This window comes from Phoenix dactylifera, chromosome 8, assembly GCF_009389715.1.
Source record: "Phoenix dactylifera cultivar Barhee BC4 chromosome 8, palm_55x_up_171113_PBpolish2nd_filt_p, whole genome shotgun sequence".
Lineage (NCBI taxonomy): Eukaryota > Viridiplantae > Streptophyta > Magnoliopsida > Arecales > Arecaceae > Phoenix > Phoenix dactylifera.
The window spans coordinates 227,265-244,393 of NC_052399.1; the positions used below are offsets into that span (position 1 = coordinate 227,265).

The following is a 17,129-nucleotide window of genomic DNA, read 5'->3' on the forward strand; positions in this document are numbered from 1 at the left end:
GATTATCCAGGTTACCTAGTATTGAAATCACTACTTATTTCAAAAGCTTAAGCTTATAGAATGAGGTAGATTTATTTATATATTTTATATTTTCTTACACTCCCCCTCACATGTGGGCCGGACTTTTCTTTTAATGGGTGATCCCAACATGTAATTTTTTTTTAATAATGGGGTTAAAGAGTGTGGAGATAGGGTTCGAACTCAAAACCTCTGCTCTAATACTCTGTTGAAATCACCACTTATCTCAAAAGCTTAAGGTGGCTGGGTTGCGGCTGATGCCTAACCTTAAGGTGGCTCGATGGAAAATTATGGCTGGCTTATTGAAGCACATGGCATAAAGTAGAGCTGATCAAAACCCGAGCCGGGTCGGGCTCGGGCCGGGCTCTACAGCAGAAATTAGGTCCGATGGCTATGCCCAGGCCCGGCCTGGCTCGAATGTCGGACTTAAATTTTTGTCCAGGCCCAATCCGACTTTATAAATCTGGTTCTAGGCCCGTCTAGCCCGGCCCGACCCGATAGGCCTGATCCGACAGACCCGATTTTTTCTTTGTTTGGAATCTAGAAATGGGCCGGAATGGCCTGACCAGGCCCGGCCCGATTTTTTTGGTCGGTCCGCTTTTCTTGCCCAGGCCCGACCCATTGGCCTTTTTTTAATGCCCAACCCGAAAAATTTCGGGCCGGACTGGGCGGGCTGGGCGGCCCAAAAGGCCCGTGATTAGCTCTAGCATAAAGGTAAGTCCTTTACCTCATATTGCTCTCTTATGGTTTTAGCTGGAGCAGAATGTTCCATCGCCTTCGCAGCAAATCATATTCGATCCCATTGCCTCAAATCCCCTCCTTTCTCTCCCAAATCCTCTTCTTCATTTTCTTTTTAAAAGTTTGCAGTTGCCAAATCATAATTTAAAGACCTTAAGCTGTTGTCATGGAGTTAGAATCTGGATTTAGGGATGCAAATGTCTTCATAAACATCAGACATCAATGAAGACTGCTTGCATTCTTATGAAGACCCAACCCAGATCAGCAAATAGTCTTTTATTTTTGCGCACCTGAAACTATCACTGCTTTGGTAGAAGTGGTCGCTGTCATCTAGTCTGAGCCCCATGGGGCTGATAGGTGCTTGCTTAATTGAGAAGGCGATTCTCTTGGTGTTTTCCCTTACACAAACTAGAAAGATAGAAACATCATCATTCATGGGGGCATGGGCCCTGATTTCTTTCTTTTCCTCAGAAACTCTGATATGATTTCACCAGATCTTATTCATTTTTATGTGGGCTTGGTTCTGTGCAAAAGGGGTAGCTTTCTTCTGGCAACCAACCAAGTGACCAACCACATGGGCAAGTACCAACTGTCCTCATGCTTCCATAGGGCTCTAACAAGATATTAAATGGAGCTTCAAACCTTCTAAAAAGCAAAGAAAGAGGACCTGGTTAAACCACAAATAAAGACCAAACATAACATATAGCCGCATGTTCGGGCAATTACATCGTAATATTTTTTATAGGATTGGCAAGTGTCAAACCCCTTCTTTGGACTGATTAAGCCATGTCCTAAGAGGACTGAAGAAGAGAACCTTAGTGTCCTTGAGCTAATGATAGGTCGAAAGCATGTTCGATCATTTGATCGGCTAACTAATTCATTTTGATCTCAAACCGAATTCATTGTCCAGGAATGAGCAGTTGGTGTTGCATCGAATAGGTAAATGGGCTGGCTAGGAGCCATTAGTTACCTATTGTTTTGTTTCTTGTTTTTTTTTTTAACCCTGCTTGGGAAAACCATATTATGATAGCGGGAGTAACATGGATGCCAATCTTTTAACCGGTGGAGTATCAGAACGCAAATCCATCCCATATTCCCAGCTTTTAACTAGTATCCTCTTCTCGGACCCCACTCTTTCCATCCTGAAGGGGGAGAGCAGAGTTTATATTTATGATGGGACCCGCAAACTCTGATTGTCGGTATCAGTCACGACGACTCATTAAAGCAATAGCCCGTGGAATTCAAGAGCATATATAACCTAGCGTAACGAGCGGACAGCAATTTAATATATTCTTTTAAAGGACTAGTTCTTACCGAAAATATGGGTGGGTAAATTGCCAATCTTTGCACCAACATGTCTTACACTTGACACACTTTTTTTTCTTCTTCTGTAAGTAAAGAAAAAATTATCCAAGTCGTAAAGAAGATACAACCCGAGTCATCATCGTAGCCTGGGGTTGTATCTTTTGTGAAAAAAAAAACGATTGATTTCCAAAATACTCCAACATCTTTCTTTCATTCATATGCATAGATCTCGAAGTGATTGTTGTGCAGTCTAATGATTGATGTCGTGAGAGAAGATGAATTATTTTTTTATGTAAAAGATACAATCCAAACCCTAAGCTGTGTACATTGATTTCCTAAGTGATATATGCGAGAAACTTGCTTCTTGTTACCTATGGCCAAGTCTGCAGCTTGAGATGAGAGATATTACAATAAGAGTAGACTTTGCACAATTAGAGGAGGCTTTCATGTTTCGTGTAGACTTCGTATTTTATTTATTTTCAGCCACAAGTGCACAGCCGTATCCTGTTAAGGGTGGAGACTGCAAGTCGTGATGTTCTTTTAAGCCCAGAAACCTGTCTCAAATAACGTCCTTGTCCGAGAGTTTTGAACATATTCTTTCCACACGTATGACTTGTGCTCCCAAACCTGGAAGCAGTTCCTCTACTGACGAAGTAGAAGCGATCCCAGGAAGAAGACAGGAAGATGGTGAGAGTTGGCTGTCAAGGATTCGAGGGCCCTCGGGGTCTAGGTGGTGTCCCCAAAGGTGGTACCAAGCTCGACCTAGAATGCTGCCATTCCTTGGAAAAAAAAGAAGTGATCCGGATGCTATTAGGCACCATGAAGCTAATGATGGGCAACCTACTTGGTCTTTGTTTTTTTGGAACAATCTCTTTGGCTGTGTTAGGTGTAGACAATTTCCTCAGGACAGAAGCGAGAAGAAAAAGTTGATTGCCCATTCTCCTAACAAGATCGACCACCACTTAAAATTACGAGACCGAAGCAATGATGAACTAATTTAATATCCAAATCACATCGTTTGGCGTTGTCCTAGCAAGAGTGATCACTAAGCTTCATGGTCGTAGTTGGGTAATCATTTAATAGGAGGATGTGTCAAATAGTTGGGAAGAGAGAAGCTTTCCATGTGGCCTCAGTCTTTTTTTATTGGAACTACAGCTTGGTCTGTTCCCATACTTCAAGAGTTGGGATAGTATGGGATATTCAATTCTAATTCTATTGGATGCTGCCCTGGATGCTGTGCTTTTCTTAGGCAACTCCCCACTTTACAGGTCTCCAAAGCGAAAGCCTCCTTTTCTGGGACGGCTTTACTGTTGTGATGATAAGGAGAAGTGGGGTTTCATCCAAAAAAGATGAGAGATGAATCTGAATGACTTAAACTAATCTTTGAAGGGCACGAAGAGATCAGTTAGAGGACGATGTAGTACTTTTTTTCTTTTTGAACAAGCTAGGGAAGCTTAAACAATAACAAAAATGACAATTTTCATACAGAACATGATGGTAATTAGCCTTAAGGACTCTGTAATAATTGTTTTATTTTAGCGAGTCGCCTGCATTCTGTGGCTTCCAAACTCGCTTTTCCTCTCACATGCTTGATTGCTTCGACTGCAATGCACTGAAAATTAATTATTCTGGCACGTTGCTGGATGACTTTGTCTGAGTGTATAATTTATTTTCTTGAGAGGATCGGAATTAAAAGGTTTGAGCGGCTGAGTTTATAAGTTAATGCAAGCTGTTTCGCCACTAAAATAGGCTTAGACAAATTCTATAACACTTTTTTTTTTGGTACACCGGTATCTTACACTAAACGTTGATGAGTATAATTAAGAAAATCAGATAAAAAAAGTTGGCTCAGCAGGTGAGGAACATCCGCTTGATTCTTCCAAATAAAATCTCCGGCTCCGCCCCTACCTATGGCACTTCAATATCAGAAGAATAACTCTAGTTATATAATGCGCAAATCAAATCATTTGTACTAGGTCAGTTCCTGATTTTAAATGCATTTATACACCTTTTACCTTATAGTAAATTTTTTTAAGGCAACTCTCCATAAAATAGAAATAGAAGAGCATCAAGAGATTCTGGATAAAGAAAATAATCCTTTATAAAGGTTTTTCCTTCTCCCTTCAACAAACTAAAAATTCATTAAACTATCCGGGCACCCTAAGTATAATTTTTCTGAAAAGAAACGTAATCTATGGCCCTGAAAAGTTCACAATATAATTAAAAACTTTTCAGATCACCAGGATAACAGAACCAAAATATGTCCTTTTCTTCAGACTTAAAAACCATAAAGTTAGAAAGACCTGTCGATCATCACAGGACCACAGCACTGGAGCGCACGCCGGGCTCAGAATCGACAGACCTAATGGTGCTCTTTTTTTTCGCTTCTTCAAACTCACTCTACTAATAAAGATTTAACGCCTTCTTATTTTTTTTAAAGGATTCAACTCAGGTACTAGCTTGTATCCTTTATCGTAGGTGAAAGGAGCTCCTTTTAGTCTCCAAGCGGGGACGACAGAAGAGGAGGAAAAGAAAAAAGGGATCGTGAGAAAGTGGGCATTCGGTTGGTCTTTTTACTGAAAACCAGGTCGTCTGTCCATAATTTTCTGCTGCTTTTCTGACAAGTAGAATCTCTAAGGCCAGCCGATTTCTCACCCCTTCGCACGTGCCAATCCATGCCATTGGCACGTGCCACTGCCATGATTTCTGGGTAATGCCCTTCCATCCACCATTCTCGTTCCTCTCTCTCTCTCTCTCGCTCGCTCGCTCGCTCGTTCGTAATGGGAGAGTTGGGTTTCTGCCTACCTGAAGGCATTTGGTTGTTCTGGGTGACAGCAGCGTGATCACCTCTCATTCAATTAGTCCCATAAGTTCCGCTGCTTGTTCTGAGGACAAGAGAGAAGAAAGATAAGATTCTGTGGTGGATACTGTTGGGCTGCTGGTGCCTAAGATTCTGTGGTGGATACTGTTGGGCTGCTGCTGCCTCTTTTTCCAGTTGAGCTGAGTTGGTGTTTTCCCTTTGGGGTCCATCCTGTGCTTGAGAAGAAAGATGGGCGAGGAGGAGCAATCCGCTTCGCTGCAGCGGATGAATGATGGCGCCTATCCGATGTGTTTTGGTGTTTCGTGCGCTTTCGTTGCTCTTCAACTTATGTCGAGGATGGGAAGGCTCGATGCTCATCATCGGCGTCGCGTAGGCGAATTGATGCTTCAAGGGAGTGCGCAGCTCTTGGGGTTGCTTGTAGAGAGAGTTCAAAGAAGGGCAGAGGCATTGGAGGAGGAGCTGAGGAAGGCCGAATTGGAGGTTGATGAGCTAAAACAGAGGAGAATTGAAGATGCCAGGGCCAATGAGAAGGTCGTGAGCATCTTCGCTGCTCGCGAACAGAGCTGGATCGCGGAAAGGAAGAGCCTGAGGCATCAGATCCAAGCACTTGTCGCCGAGATGCGAATCTTGAAGGCAAGGAATGAAGAGGCCATGTTGGATCTGAGGAGGAGAGTCGAGGAGGAGGAGCGCGCGATACGAATCAAGGACGAAGCCTTCGAGGAAGAAGCAAGGAAGAGGAGAGAGCTGGAGGAGATGCTGCAGTTGGCTGAGGAAGCAAAGGAGGAATTGAAAGAGAGGACGGAGGAGGAGGCGCGGCAGCACTCAGCTGAGCTTCGGAAGCATAAGACGGCGTTTGTGGAGCTCGTCTCCAGCCAGCGCCAATTGGAAGCTGAGATGGGTCGCGCCCTCCGACAAGCTGAGGCGGCGAAGCAGGAGCTTGAGGAAGTCTTCGAGCGGAAGGAGGAAGCGCTTGCGATGGTCCAGAAGCTCTCCGGAGAGACCGTGAAGCTTCGGAAAGATTCGGAGCAGAAGGATAAGATCCTCTCAGCGATGCTGAGGAAATCCAAGCTCGACACTGCAGAGAAACAGATGCTGCTGAAGGAGGTGAAGATATCGAAGGCGAAGACGAGACGAGCTGAGATGGAGATGGAGAGATGGAAGAACATGTGGGAGTCGCGGCACAAGAAGGGCTGGAGGTCAGCACACTCTCTGGAGGTAGGTCCTTCGCAGAACCGAAGGGCAGAATTGCAGCTTGAGAGCAGTGGATGCACTTCCAAGACTCTTCTTTTAGAGTACTTGGAAGCTGAGAGCAGGCAAGAGCACGAATCTTCTGCAGCAAAGGGAGAAAACATCATTACAACGGTCGAATGTTTCGATCCGTATTCGAGCGATGGGAACGATGAGCCTGGTATGGTTTTGATTTCTTACAAATGCTTAGTGCTTTGAAGCTCTTTATAGATGCATTGTGAATCAAAATTGAAAAATTGCTGCAACCAGAAATTTCCATAAGATAATTTCCTGTCTAGTGGAGGAATGCATTCTCTTTTTAAGTATCTCTGAACAATTTGCATCTCTGAGGAATTAATAGCAGTATATTTAATTTTCTGGAGTTATAAAGTTTTAATCCATTTTTGTGCCACAAATGTTTTTAGAAAGTTTTCGTTGGGTGTGCAATTAGATACCTAGAACAATTCATGCGAAGAACTCTGAACGGATGAAAGTTCTCGCTTACTAATTTAACGTTTTCCTTTTCCTGAGCTGCTCATCTTTTCTTGCTATGAAACAGTTAGCTATGACTTCGAACGACTGCAAGATTGGGTTCGCTTGGAGACCGAGAAGTATGCAGCTGTGCTTGAGCAGAGGCATTACGCAGAGATGGAGGCATTCACAGAGCAATTGAGAGCCAAAGATGAGAAACTTGAAGCTTTTCGATGGCAGCTGCTAAGCATGGAGCTCGAGTCAAAGCGGCTTCAGTCTCACATAGAAGGTCTCGATGGGAATCTATCCCAGTTCAAAGAGGAAAACTTAAGATTGGAAGCGCTGTTGTTGGACAAGGAAAAGGAGCTGATGTTGTTGAAAGAGAAAAGCAGATACCTTGTCCAACACTGCCAAAAGAACAACTCAAATTATTTTCCCAGTTCTGACTCCATCAGAACGAATTCTCCCAGATCCGGGGCTTGCAATCCTTGGTCAGAAGTGAAGCTCACAAAGATGAGACAAAGGGAGAAAGATCAGGAGTCCAAGACCAGCTTAGTTAGAGACACCCAGAAGGCAGGGAGCTTGGTTCGAGGGATGGATACTTGGAATGCCAGCGAAGAAACAAAACTGATGCAGCTGGAATCACATAAAAATAGAGAACTTATGCACAGATGGAGCACAGCTACTAATACCGCAGCAATTAGTCCAACTTACACAGCACGATCAATGGATAATTTTGAGGGCATCGCCATTACCTGTGTTAATGAAACACCTTTAGAAGAACCTAAAAGATCAGAGATTATATCAAGGGACAAAGCTGAGAGTATCATCCCGACCTCCCCGTCTCCCAAAGAAGAGATAGAAGAAGAGAGAGAGGTTAGCATGGACCCTGGTAATGTTCACTTGACAATTAACTTTCAAGAAGATGCTGACATTGATGATAAGTATTCTTCATCACCTGGACCATCGACTGCGAAGAAGGATTCATCTTGGAGAATGGACATTCATGCACTCGGAATTTCTTACAAGATCAAAAGGCTGAAGCAGCAACTAGTTGTGCTCGAAAAGTTGACTGCAACTCAGGTGACGGAGCAGCCGACAATCAAGGATGATGCTTCGAACAATGCAGCTGACGAGAACAGGCAGCAGCAAGACAAGGGGTTCGTGATAATGATGGCTTTGCTAAATAAACAGGTGAAAAGGTATCAATCACTCGAAGAGAGGACCGACAACCTCTGCCAGAGGATGGTAAGAATGCATTTCAGGTTAAATGTCTATTTATTTCTTGAGTTTAGGCAACAATTTAGGATGCAAACTCACCTTTTCTTCTCTTCTTTCTTATGATGTTAGCACGAGAATTATCGATCTGGAAGCAGCAGGAATTCACCAATTGGCAGCACAGAGGAGCAAACTGAAGCACTAGAGCACTTCCTGGAAGAAGCCTTTCAGCTGCAGAGGTATATGGTGGCAGCAGGACAGAAGTTGATGGAGCTGCAATCCAGGATGACTTCTTGCATTGCCAATGGTTGCGAACTCGGAGAGTCCGTAGGCTTCAATATGAGGCTGTTTGCAGATATTGTTAGAACTCTCTTTCAGGAAATACAGAAAGGCCTGGGGGTTCGAATAGCTCGAATTATTGGAGATCTTGAGGGGACGCTAGCTTCTGATGGCATCCTTCACAGGTGAAAAATGAAGTAAGATTCAATTGTTTTCCTTTTAAACAAGGCCATCTTCACATTGCCAACCACAGGAAATAATAGATAAATCAGAAGTGTTCTTCTTTTCTTTTCTGTTTTGGAACAGATTTAGAAGGCTTCGTTTTCCTTTCGCTGCTTGTGTTTGTAAAGAAAGTTACTCCTGTGAATGAAATGCCCCATAATATACTAACGGCAGGAAAGCTAGATTGTATCCAAACCTGTCTCCATGGAAATCAGGGAATTCAACGGAACCCATCATTAGTTATAGAGGCTCCTGTATTTACTGGCATCCGGGGCATTTCTCTAGATGGCTAAGTTGTACTTGATTCCAAGGTTTGAGTTGCAAATATTCTTCTCAGATGATTGGACTTAGCCTGCGTCTACACATGAGAGTTATCGAACACCTGATAGCAGCTTAAATTGCACACCTGATAGCAACATTAGAAGTGACAGTTTTCTAAACCTCCGTTCACTTTATTTGTGTTTCTTTTGTTTTCTTTTGTTGTTTTCCTTGAAAGGACGCCATTCACTTTGATGCCTAGGCTTCTGCTCGCATTGCCTATCTCACGAAGCTCCCAAGATACCCAGGAATCTTGAGTCACCTTTTTTTTTTTTTTTTATACAATCTTGAGTTATTTTTTTTTTTTTTTTTTTTTTGATGGGAGAGGGAGAACCTTACCCGCGTAGCAGCCCTTCTTTCACCAGAAAATATTCGATGCAGATTGCAAATTTCCGCGTACCCTTTCCGACTCTTAGGCTCCTCTCACTGAGATCAACATCCGCGTGTGAGTACGTCATCCCAGCGCCACCTCGGTACCAGCGAACTAGTAATGCTCCTACCAAAGGCGTTTAGGCGTGGGACATCCAGTTTTCAAATTTAATCGACGCCCGCGCATTTCGAATCCGGATCACTTCGATGGAAATAAAGTTCCGTTCTATCTGTACTACCATCTTGGTGGCTTGAGTCAGTTTTCAATGTGTTCTCCTAAGACGTGTTGGCAAACCCCCAAGGATGCATCAAGCTTCTCTTTTTTTTTTGCTTCCTTTAATTAATGAAGTTTAGTTCTACAAGTGATTTATACAACTAGCTTTCTCAGTTTTTCCATCTGTTTTTACTTGATGATACAAATGATTTAGAGTTTCACTCTATTTCTCACCATTCGTGCATGTGGTCCTTACGACACTGTAACACAACAAGGCGAAGACCAATCAGTGGAGAGTTGCCACGTTAGTTGGTGACATCAATTTATGATGTGATGGTGGCGACAAATTTCCGTTGTTGGATCACCCGGAGAGATGGGTCCTGCGTACACTGTACGTTCTCAAATGTCATAATGTCACTTGATGACAAAAAAAAAAATCGGACTTAGCTCTGACTGCCTCCTTCTAATGGAATCTATCCACGGAAGGGCTGAAAATAGGCTCGGACCATCTTAAATTCTTCAAATCGAGCTGAGCTTCGTGAATTTGAGTTTAAATATTTAATTTTTTTTATTTTTCAGGTTGGGTTTAGGTATATCACTAGCTTGGCTCAAGCTCGGGTTCGGCCGAGCATGAGTATATGGCCTGAAACAAATTCGAAATTTAGATCCGAATTAATTTATTTTTGTATGTTGTTATTTAGAGAACATAATAAGAAAGTAAAGGACAAATTAGAAAGAGTTTAGTTGAGAATAATGTATCATGTATCATTTACTCGTATTATATGAGAGAGCCTGATTTTTAGCTAGCTCATTTCTTGTGAAGCAATATTGTAGAATATTAAACTTCAATCGAATTCAGGCCAGACCTATTTTTGGCCCAAATAGGTAATTTGGCCGACCCAATCAGATTCGGGCAGGGCTCGAGCCAAGATTATCCAAATTTTTTCGGGCCAAAGTCCGGCCCAAAGCCCGAAAAGATTCAGCCTAAGTTTGGATAGGAGCATGGTCCGGCCCACTTGCAGCCCTACTTCACAGTAGCAAGATGGGATTGGTGCGATACACTGTTGTAGTGGTGTAAGGCACCCATTTGGTGCGCCAGTTATGAAAGAGAAAATGTTAATCGAATTAAGGAATTAGCTTTTTAAATTCAACATTATTGTAGTGAAAAACTGCAATGCGAGACGCTACCCTTGCATGCAGGTGTAGAAGAAAATCCCATACATGCTATCTGAACTGGATCTCATATTACTTTCATGGCCGTAGTTGTTTTATTTTATCAATGATTTGCTTCATCCATTAGCAAATCTAAGGACTTGTCGCAAAATGCAAGTTGTGCAAGGAAGCTAGCGGACAGGGATGATCTGTAAATAGAGTTGGGCACTGGGCCGGGCCGTGGGATAGAGTTGGGCACTGGGCCGGGCCGCCCACGGCCCGGCACGAAGAGGGCCGTGCCTGGCACGGCCCGATAGCTACAGTGCCGGGCCGTGCCGGGCACGGCCCATTTAAAGGGGCCGTGCCGGGTCACAGGTTACTGGCCCGCGGGCCGACCCAGGCACGGCCCGCTTCGGGCCTGGGCCGGCACGGCCCGCTCTAGGCCCGCGGGCCAAGCCCGGCACGGCCCGCGGGCCAGCCCGGCACGGGCCATCAGGGCCTGGGCCCGGCCCGGCCCGATAAAAATTAATGCTTCATAAATTTTTTTAATAAATTAATAAATATTGAAAACTAAGGATTTATGAATATAAAGCTACCTTAATGGTGGGGGGTTTGGCATAGACCCCTACCAGTTTATTAATTTAAATCAAAATGGTACATGAAGGGAGGTTTGGACCTTGGTCTGACCTCCAGAATACAATAAAAATGTACAATTATAAAAAATTAAGAAATTTTACTAATCATCAGTGATTCAGTGAATCAGTATTCACTCTTCAGTCTTCAGTAGTGTTTGTATCATCATCATCAGAGGATGTTGTATTATGTCCACCTTTATCTTGAAGTCTTGCCTTAGCATCCAACCAATCTTTGAAGCAGAGAAGCATCTCCACCGTTTCGCCCGTCATCCTACTTCTCTTTTCGTCAAGAACACGCCGACCTGCACTAAAAGCGGATTCCGATGCTACCGTGGACATCGGCACAGCTAAAATATCGCGTGCAATTGCAGACATAACAGGATATTGATTTCTAACACTCTTCCACCAAGATAATACATCTAGATTCTCTATTTGATTTTCATCATATGCAGACTGAAGATCATTTCGTAAATAAAATTCTAGTTCACTACTTAAAGATGAAGAAGATGAAGATAAACTTGAAGCATGTGTGTGTCTTCTCTGTGCAATGAATGAAAAAATAGATGACGAACGAGAACTACTAGAAGAAGGAATAGAGGTTTGTATTTGTGTTCTAGATTCACGAATTTTTTCATCATATATAGCATAAATATCATAAAGAAGTTATTTTACCTCATTTTTAGCAGGTTCAGGATCTTTAATCATATTTTCACAGTATGCATCAAGTAAAATTAGCACGCCATTTAATTTAACTCTAGGATCAAATACAGCAGCTAAGTTATGCATAGGACATATATTGTCCCAATACTCATTCCATTTAGATTCCATTAGGTCAATAATAGGCATTAAAACATCATCATATCCATGTTCTGCAAATTTTTGACTAATTATATATGCTTGTTGTAAAAATGAACATGAAGTTGGATAATAAATACCAGAAAGAACATTGGTAGCATTATAAAAACTAAGCAAAAAATCTTCCAAAATTTTTCCTTTATTCCAATCAGTTTCAGTCAATGTAAAGCCTAATCCACGATCATTAATATATGCACTTAATAAGTTTCTATATGGGTATGCATCATGTATCATGCTATATGTTGAGTTCCAATGAGTAATTACATCAAGTTTAAATTTTTTAAAACGTTTACCATGATTTATACATAGTTCCTTAAATTCTTGAAGTCTTGATCTTGAAGCATGAATAAAAGAAACTGTATTTCTAATTTTACCAATCACATCTTGAATCATACCCATGCCAGCTTGAACAGAAAGATTTAAGATATGACATGCACATCTAATATGCAATAAATTTCCATCTAACATGGGATGCAATGAGTCTTTTAATAATGCAACAGCAGAATTATTATTAGATGCATTATCAGAAGTAATAAACATAATTTTATCATTAATATTATATGACCATGCAGTTTGATAAATGATATTTGAAATTTGTTGCCCAGAATGTGGAAAATCAAAAGCACGAAAAGCAAGAATACGTTTATTTAATTGCCAATCATTATCAATATAATGAGCAGTAATGGCAATAAAACAATTACTACCTACAGATGCTGACCAAATATCAGAAGTTAATGAAATTTTTATATTTAAAGTAGAAAGTGATTCAATTAAACTTTGTTTCATTGCTAAAAAGTTAGTCATAGCTACTCTTCTAAATGTACGGCTACTAGTTCTTTTGTAAGCAGGTTGTAGGTTTAATTGAACATATTCTTCAAAATTAAAAGATTCACATAAACTAAAAGGTAATTCATCCTTAACTATCCATTTTACAAGTGCTTTTCTTTGATTTTCATGATTATATGCAAAATTACCTACAAGTAATCCCCCTTGTATATTAAGGGTACTTTGAGTTTGAGCATGAGAATCATGCATCCTATGACTCTCTTGATGTCTTTTTAAATGCCCTGTTCCCCCACTACTACTACAACTATAAAGTTTGGCACATTTTTTACATTTAGCTTTCCAGACTCCATCAACCATAACTCTATCAAATTCAGTCCATACAGCACTAGTCCTCTTACGAGAAGAGGTTTGATTTTCACTCGGTTCACTAGTTCTAGAGGAACTAGGAACATGGGGTTGGGGATTAGTTTCTTCTCCCTCAGAAATAGGAGGAATGCCAAACTGACTTTCCTCAAAAGATGACATATCTAAATTGATGAATTAAAAAAATAAAAACTAACCACAAGGAGGATTGGAGGAATTAAGTAGAGGGTCGGAGGGCAGAAGCAGAGCCGCAGAGCCGAGATTCTGAGCTTTCTCTTGTGCTCTCAACAGGAGTGACCTTCTCTTCTCAACAGGAACCTCCTCTTGTGTAGCACTTGAACACTTGCTAAATGCAAACTAAAAATTAAATTGCTAGAAGAGCACTTTAGAAGAGAGAAATAATAGTATTAGAGAAGGAGAGAATAGTTGGTTTGGTGTGGTGAGAATGAGGGAGGAAATGGCTATTTATAGAAGCCCAAATTTTTTTTTCCAAAATACCCCTCAATTCAGCCGTTATTGGACTGTTGGGAGGGGTAAAACCGACTTTTTCCCAAAATAGCCGTTGGAAACGGCTATTTTCCTCACCCCTCACCGTTGCGGGCGGTGCCAGGCACGGCCCGTTTGCACCCGTTACGGGCCATGCCTGGCACGGCCCGTGGCGTGCCGTGCCCGGCCCGGCCCGCCAATAGACGGGCCGGGGGCCGGGCTTCCTTTTGCGCCCGCGACGGGCCGTGCCGTGCCGGCACGGCCCGCTTCATAAGCGGGCCGGGCCAGGCACGGCCCGTTTAGACCTTGGGCCCGGTGGGCCTGGGCCGGGCCGGCCCGGCACGGCCCGATGCCCAACACTATCTGTAAATGAGAAATCGGCCTCCCTTCTATTTAAAAGGCAAGTATGTAGTTATTTTGGTTTATTTCAGGTAGAACTCATATATTTTTATTTAAGTTAATCTAATACTGGCTTACTAGGGAAAGGAAGTGTGTAGATGCGAGCATTTCCGTAATAATTTCTATATATGATAACAATTCCGAAAGACTGCTTTCTTTTGGGGGGGTCGAGGGGTTTTATTTATCCTCTCTTTTCTTTTTCCCTGCTGGGTTCCGGTTCTACCTTTGGCACCAAAATATGATTCAACTTTTAAGATTTGTGCAGAGAGATGAAAGAAAAATTCAAATTGCTTTGAGATCCATGCGAGATATGATCGGTTAATGTTGTGAAAAAAAAGATCAATCATTCCAAATATATAACCCAAACCCATTCTACTGACTATAGCGGTCGAAATATTACTGTACTAAGGATTGGATTAATCTTTTGTGACTACCACTTTCAATCTAAGAAGTGGTAAAAATATTAGATTTTGGTAGCAGCTAGAAGTGGTGAAAATATTAGATTCTGCTAGGAGCTAGGTTGGACCGGCCCTCATTTCATCGTTGTTCTATGATCTTCATTTTAGAGCAGTTGAACCTAATTCTATAGTAGCCTCATATTGAAATTGGAGGGTTGGATTCTAAAAATATGAGCGCTCACTTTCGATGAATCAATATAGTTTGACATTTTGCTTGACCTACTTTCTACAATCCAACCTTCAAACGTAGTAGATGTTCCTATTTGGAGGCTTATTAGGGATGTCAATTTCAAAATTGCTTCTTGCTATAAATTTATTCACAACGGTGGTATTTGTTCTTCTTCTTATAAAGTCACTTGGAGAACCGACATGCTGGAGAAGGTCAAGGTTTTTCTTGTAGCTTGTCTTAAAAAATAAGTTACATGCAGGTAAGGTGCTTGCAAAAAAAAAAAAAAGAAAAAAAAAAGGATGGCTGTTTACTTCAAGATGCTCGTTTTGTGGTACAGAAGTAGAGACTACCTCACACCTCTTTCTCAAGTTACCCTTTTCTAGTAGAGTTTGGATCTCAATAAAATCATGCCTCAATATGCAAGGTTAGCCATCAAATCTACATAGTTTGTGGACCTCTTGAAGGAGGAACATTCACCTACTGTTGAGAAAGGGTTAGGATCGGCTGTTAATGATCATGTTTCAGTAAATTTAGCATGAGAGAAACTCAAGGATCTTCCTTAGTACTCTTCAGCTAACTTTGAGCTGCATAAAACTCTACACAGCTTCAAAATTTGAAGCAACTTATGCTTGGAGAAAATCTTGGATTGCCATAATAGACTCTCAACTCGACCATCCTTCTTGATGTAACTGATTCCTCTTTTTATTCCTTCTTCTCTTGTAATTATTTCCTTGTAAATATTTCACTTTATCAATAAAGCAGGAGGAGTGTCCCTTCCTCCTTTTCTCACTCGGGAAGAAAAGGAGACTACAGTGTTGAAGATAGGGTTGGCAATTCCAAACAGGATCTAAGAGCTTCGCAAATTTCTGCTCTCGTACTTCCTCTCAATTGCCGTTATGTCTACTATCTCTCCACTCATCAATGATCATGCTTCAAACTAATCTCTTTTCCTTTTCTTCCAATAATTATTATCCCTTGTGATCATCTGAAATTCAAGCATTTTTTCATTGTTCATTTCCTCTAACTGCCCTCTAAATAACTTAAACCATTGGTGATTGGTTCTATAATTTGGAAAAAATAAAAAGAAATTGATTTTACAAATAATTACACATAATTTTTTTCAAGAAGAAAACAAATGTCCCTAATTGGGTAATAGAATTGTGAAATCTTACTTTGAGGTTTTAATAGTAGACAGGTCATTCCGGTTCCCATGTTTTTCTTTAGAACTTGTTTGGTTCGCAAGAAGAATTTTTTCTTACCAAAATATTTTTTTCTAAAAAATTGATTCCTAAAAATATGATGCATTAAAAAATAATTTTGATATGTTTGGTTGACTATAAAAAAGTGATACATTGCAGAGTAGCTTATGTTTGATTAGGCATTTATTTTTTTAGAAAAATTGTATGAAATATCTCTTATACCCTTAATAAAGGAAAAGAGCTTATTCATAGATTTTGATGATTTAAAGGATAGTTTTGTAAAAAATAATATCAATTTCTAATTGGTGGAAAAGTAGCATTTCTTTATTCCTCATATTTTTTTCCAAAAAATACTATTTTTTATTTTTTAAAAACACTTCAACCAAACAATTTTTTTTATTTTTTTGTTGACTATATTTTTTTTTCAAACCTGCAAACCAAACCAGTCCTTAGTTCCTTTTGAAAAGCCAGCACCGTATACATTTGTAAGAACGCAACTGCAACAGTGGAATTCCTCCCAAACCTACCCTGGTACACAGTAATCGGCATCCAACTACGTGCAACAGCATGGCTACGGTGTTTTAAAGGCGGGTACGGTGTACAGGGTGATCGAGGAATATACCAGGTTACTATTAATTTCCAACTATTTAAAAATAACATAAAAATAGTAATATTTTTATGGATGGATAGCAGCAATATTAATAACAATAATAACTAATATAGTTGATACATGTATTGTTAGCTTAAGTATTAGATCTATCTGAAATTTATAGAACAATGGGTTGGAGTTGTATGCAAGCACACACAAAAAAAGAAGCGATAATATCAGAAATAGTCTTAAGTAGGTATATTTGATAAGTATACAAAGCCAACCACAAATAATTGAGACAAGGCTTAATAGTTATGTTCAATGGTTAAGATTACGGCATGGATAGGAAACAAGTCTCCAAGCAATCCAGACAAAGGCAACATGTTAGAGGTATCTCTGGATGTCACTCTTAATTTAGATTTTGTACCAATTAGGGGCAGGAAATTTATCAGCACAAGGAAAAAACACATACCTCTAATAGGATACAGACTTCTTGATAAGTTGTATGTTGCCCAAGGTGACAACCCAAGAGGGGGGGGGGATGAATTGGGTCTTTTAAAAACTTTTCAACTACTTCTAATCTTTTAGAGTTAATTAAGCTAAGTTGTATGGATGCATAGTGGAATTTAAACTTAGCAAGAGTATGATTCTAATCTAATCAACTATTAAGCAGCGGACTCAATAAAAGATTAGTCTAAGTTTGCCCAAGTATGCAATTCAATACAATGAGTCTTAATGCTGTTGTATTGAATGAGACTTGATTAAGTAAATTGAATATGCTTGCAATTAAAGGATGCACGGTGAAGAGTTAAGCAAGCAATTTATCTAAGTAAGTAAG

At 40.7% G+C, this 17,129-nt stretch overlaps 1 protein-coding gene across 1 annotated transcript; it reads left to right on the forward strand.

Annotated features, from left to right (window-relative positions):
• The first annotated feature begins 4,686 nt into the window (after positions 1 to 4,686).
• On the forward strand, positions 4,687 to 8,510 carry LOC103719670 (trichohyalin-like). The gene is made up of 3 exons (XM_008809018.4): positions 4,687 to 6,290; positions 6,669 to 7,828; positions 7,931 to 8,510. Exons 1-3 carry the CDS (start codon positions 5,111 to 5,113, stop codon positions 8,264 to 8,266), a joined length of 2,676 nt encoding a protein of 891 aa, XP_008807240.2. The 5' UTR covers positions 4,687 to 5,110; the 3' UTR covers positions 8,267 to 8,510.
• Positions 8,511 to 17,129: the final 8,619 nt, after the last annotated feature.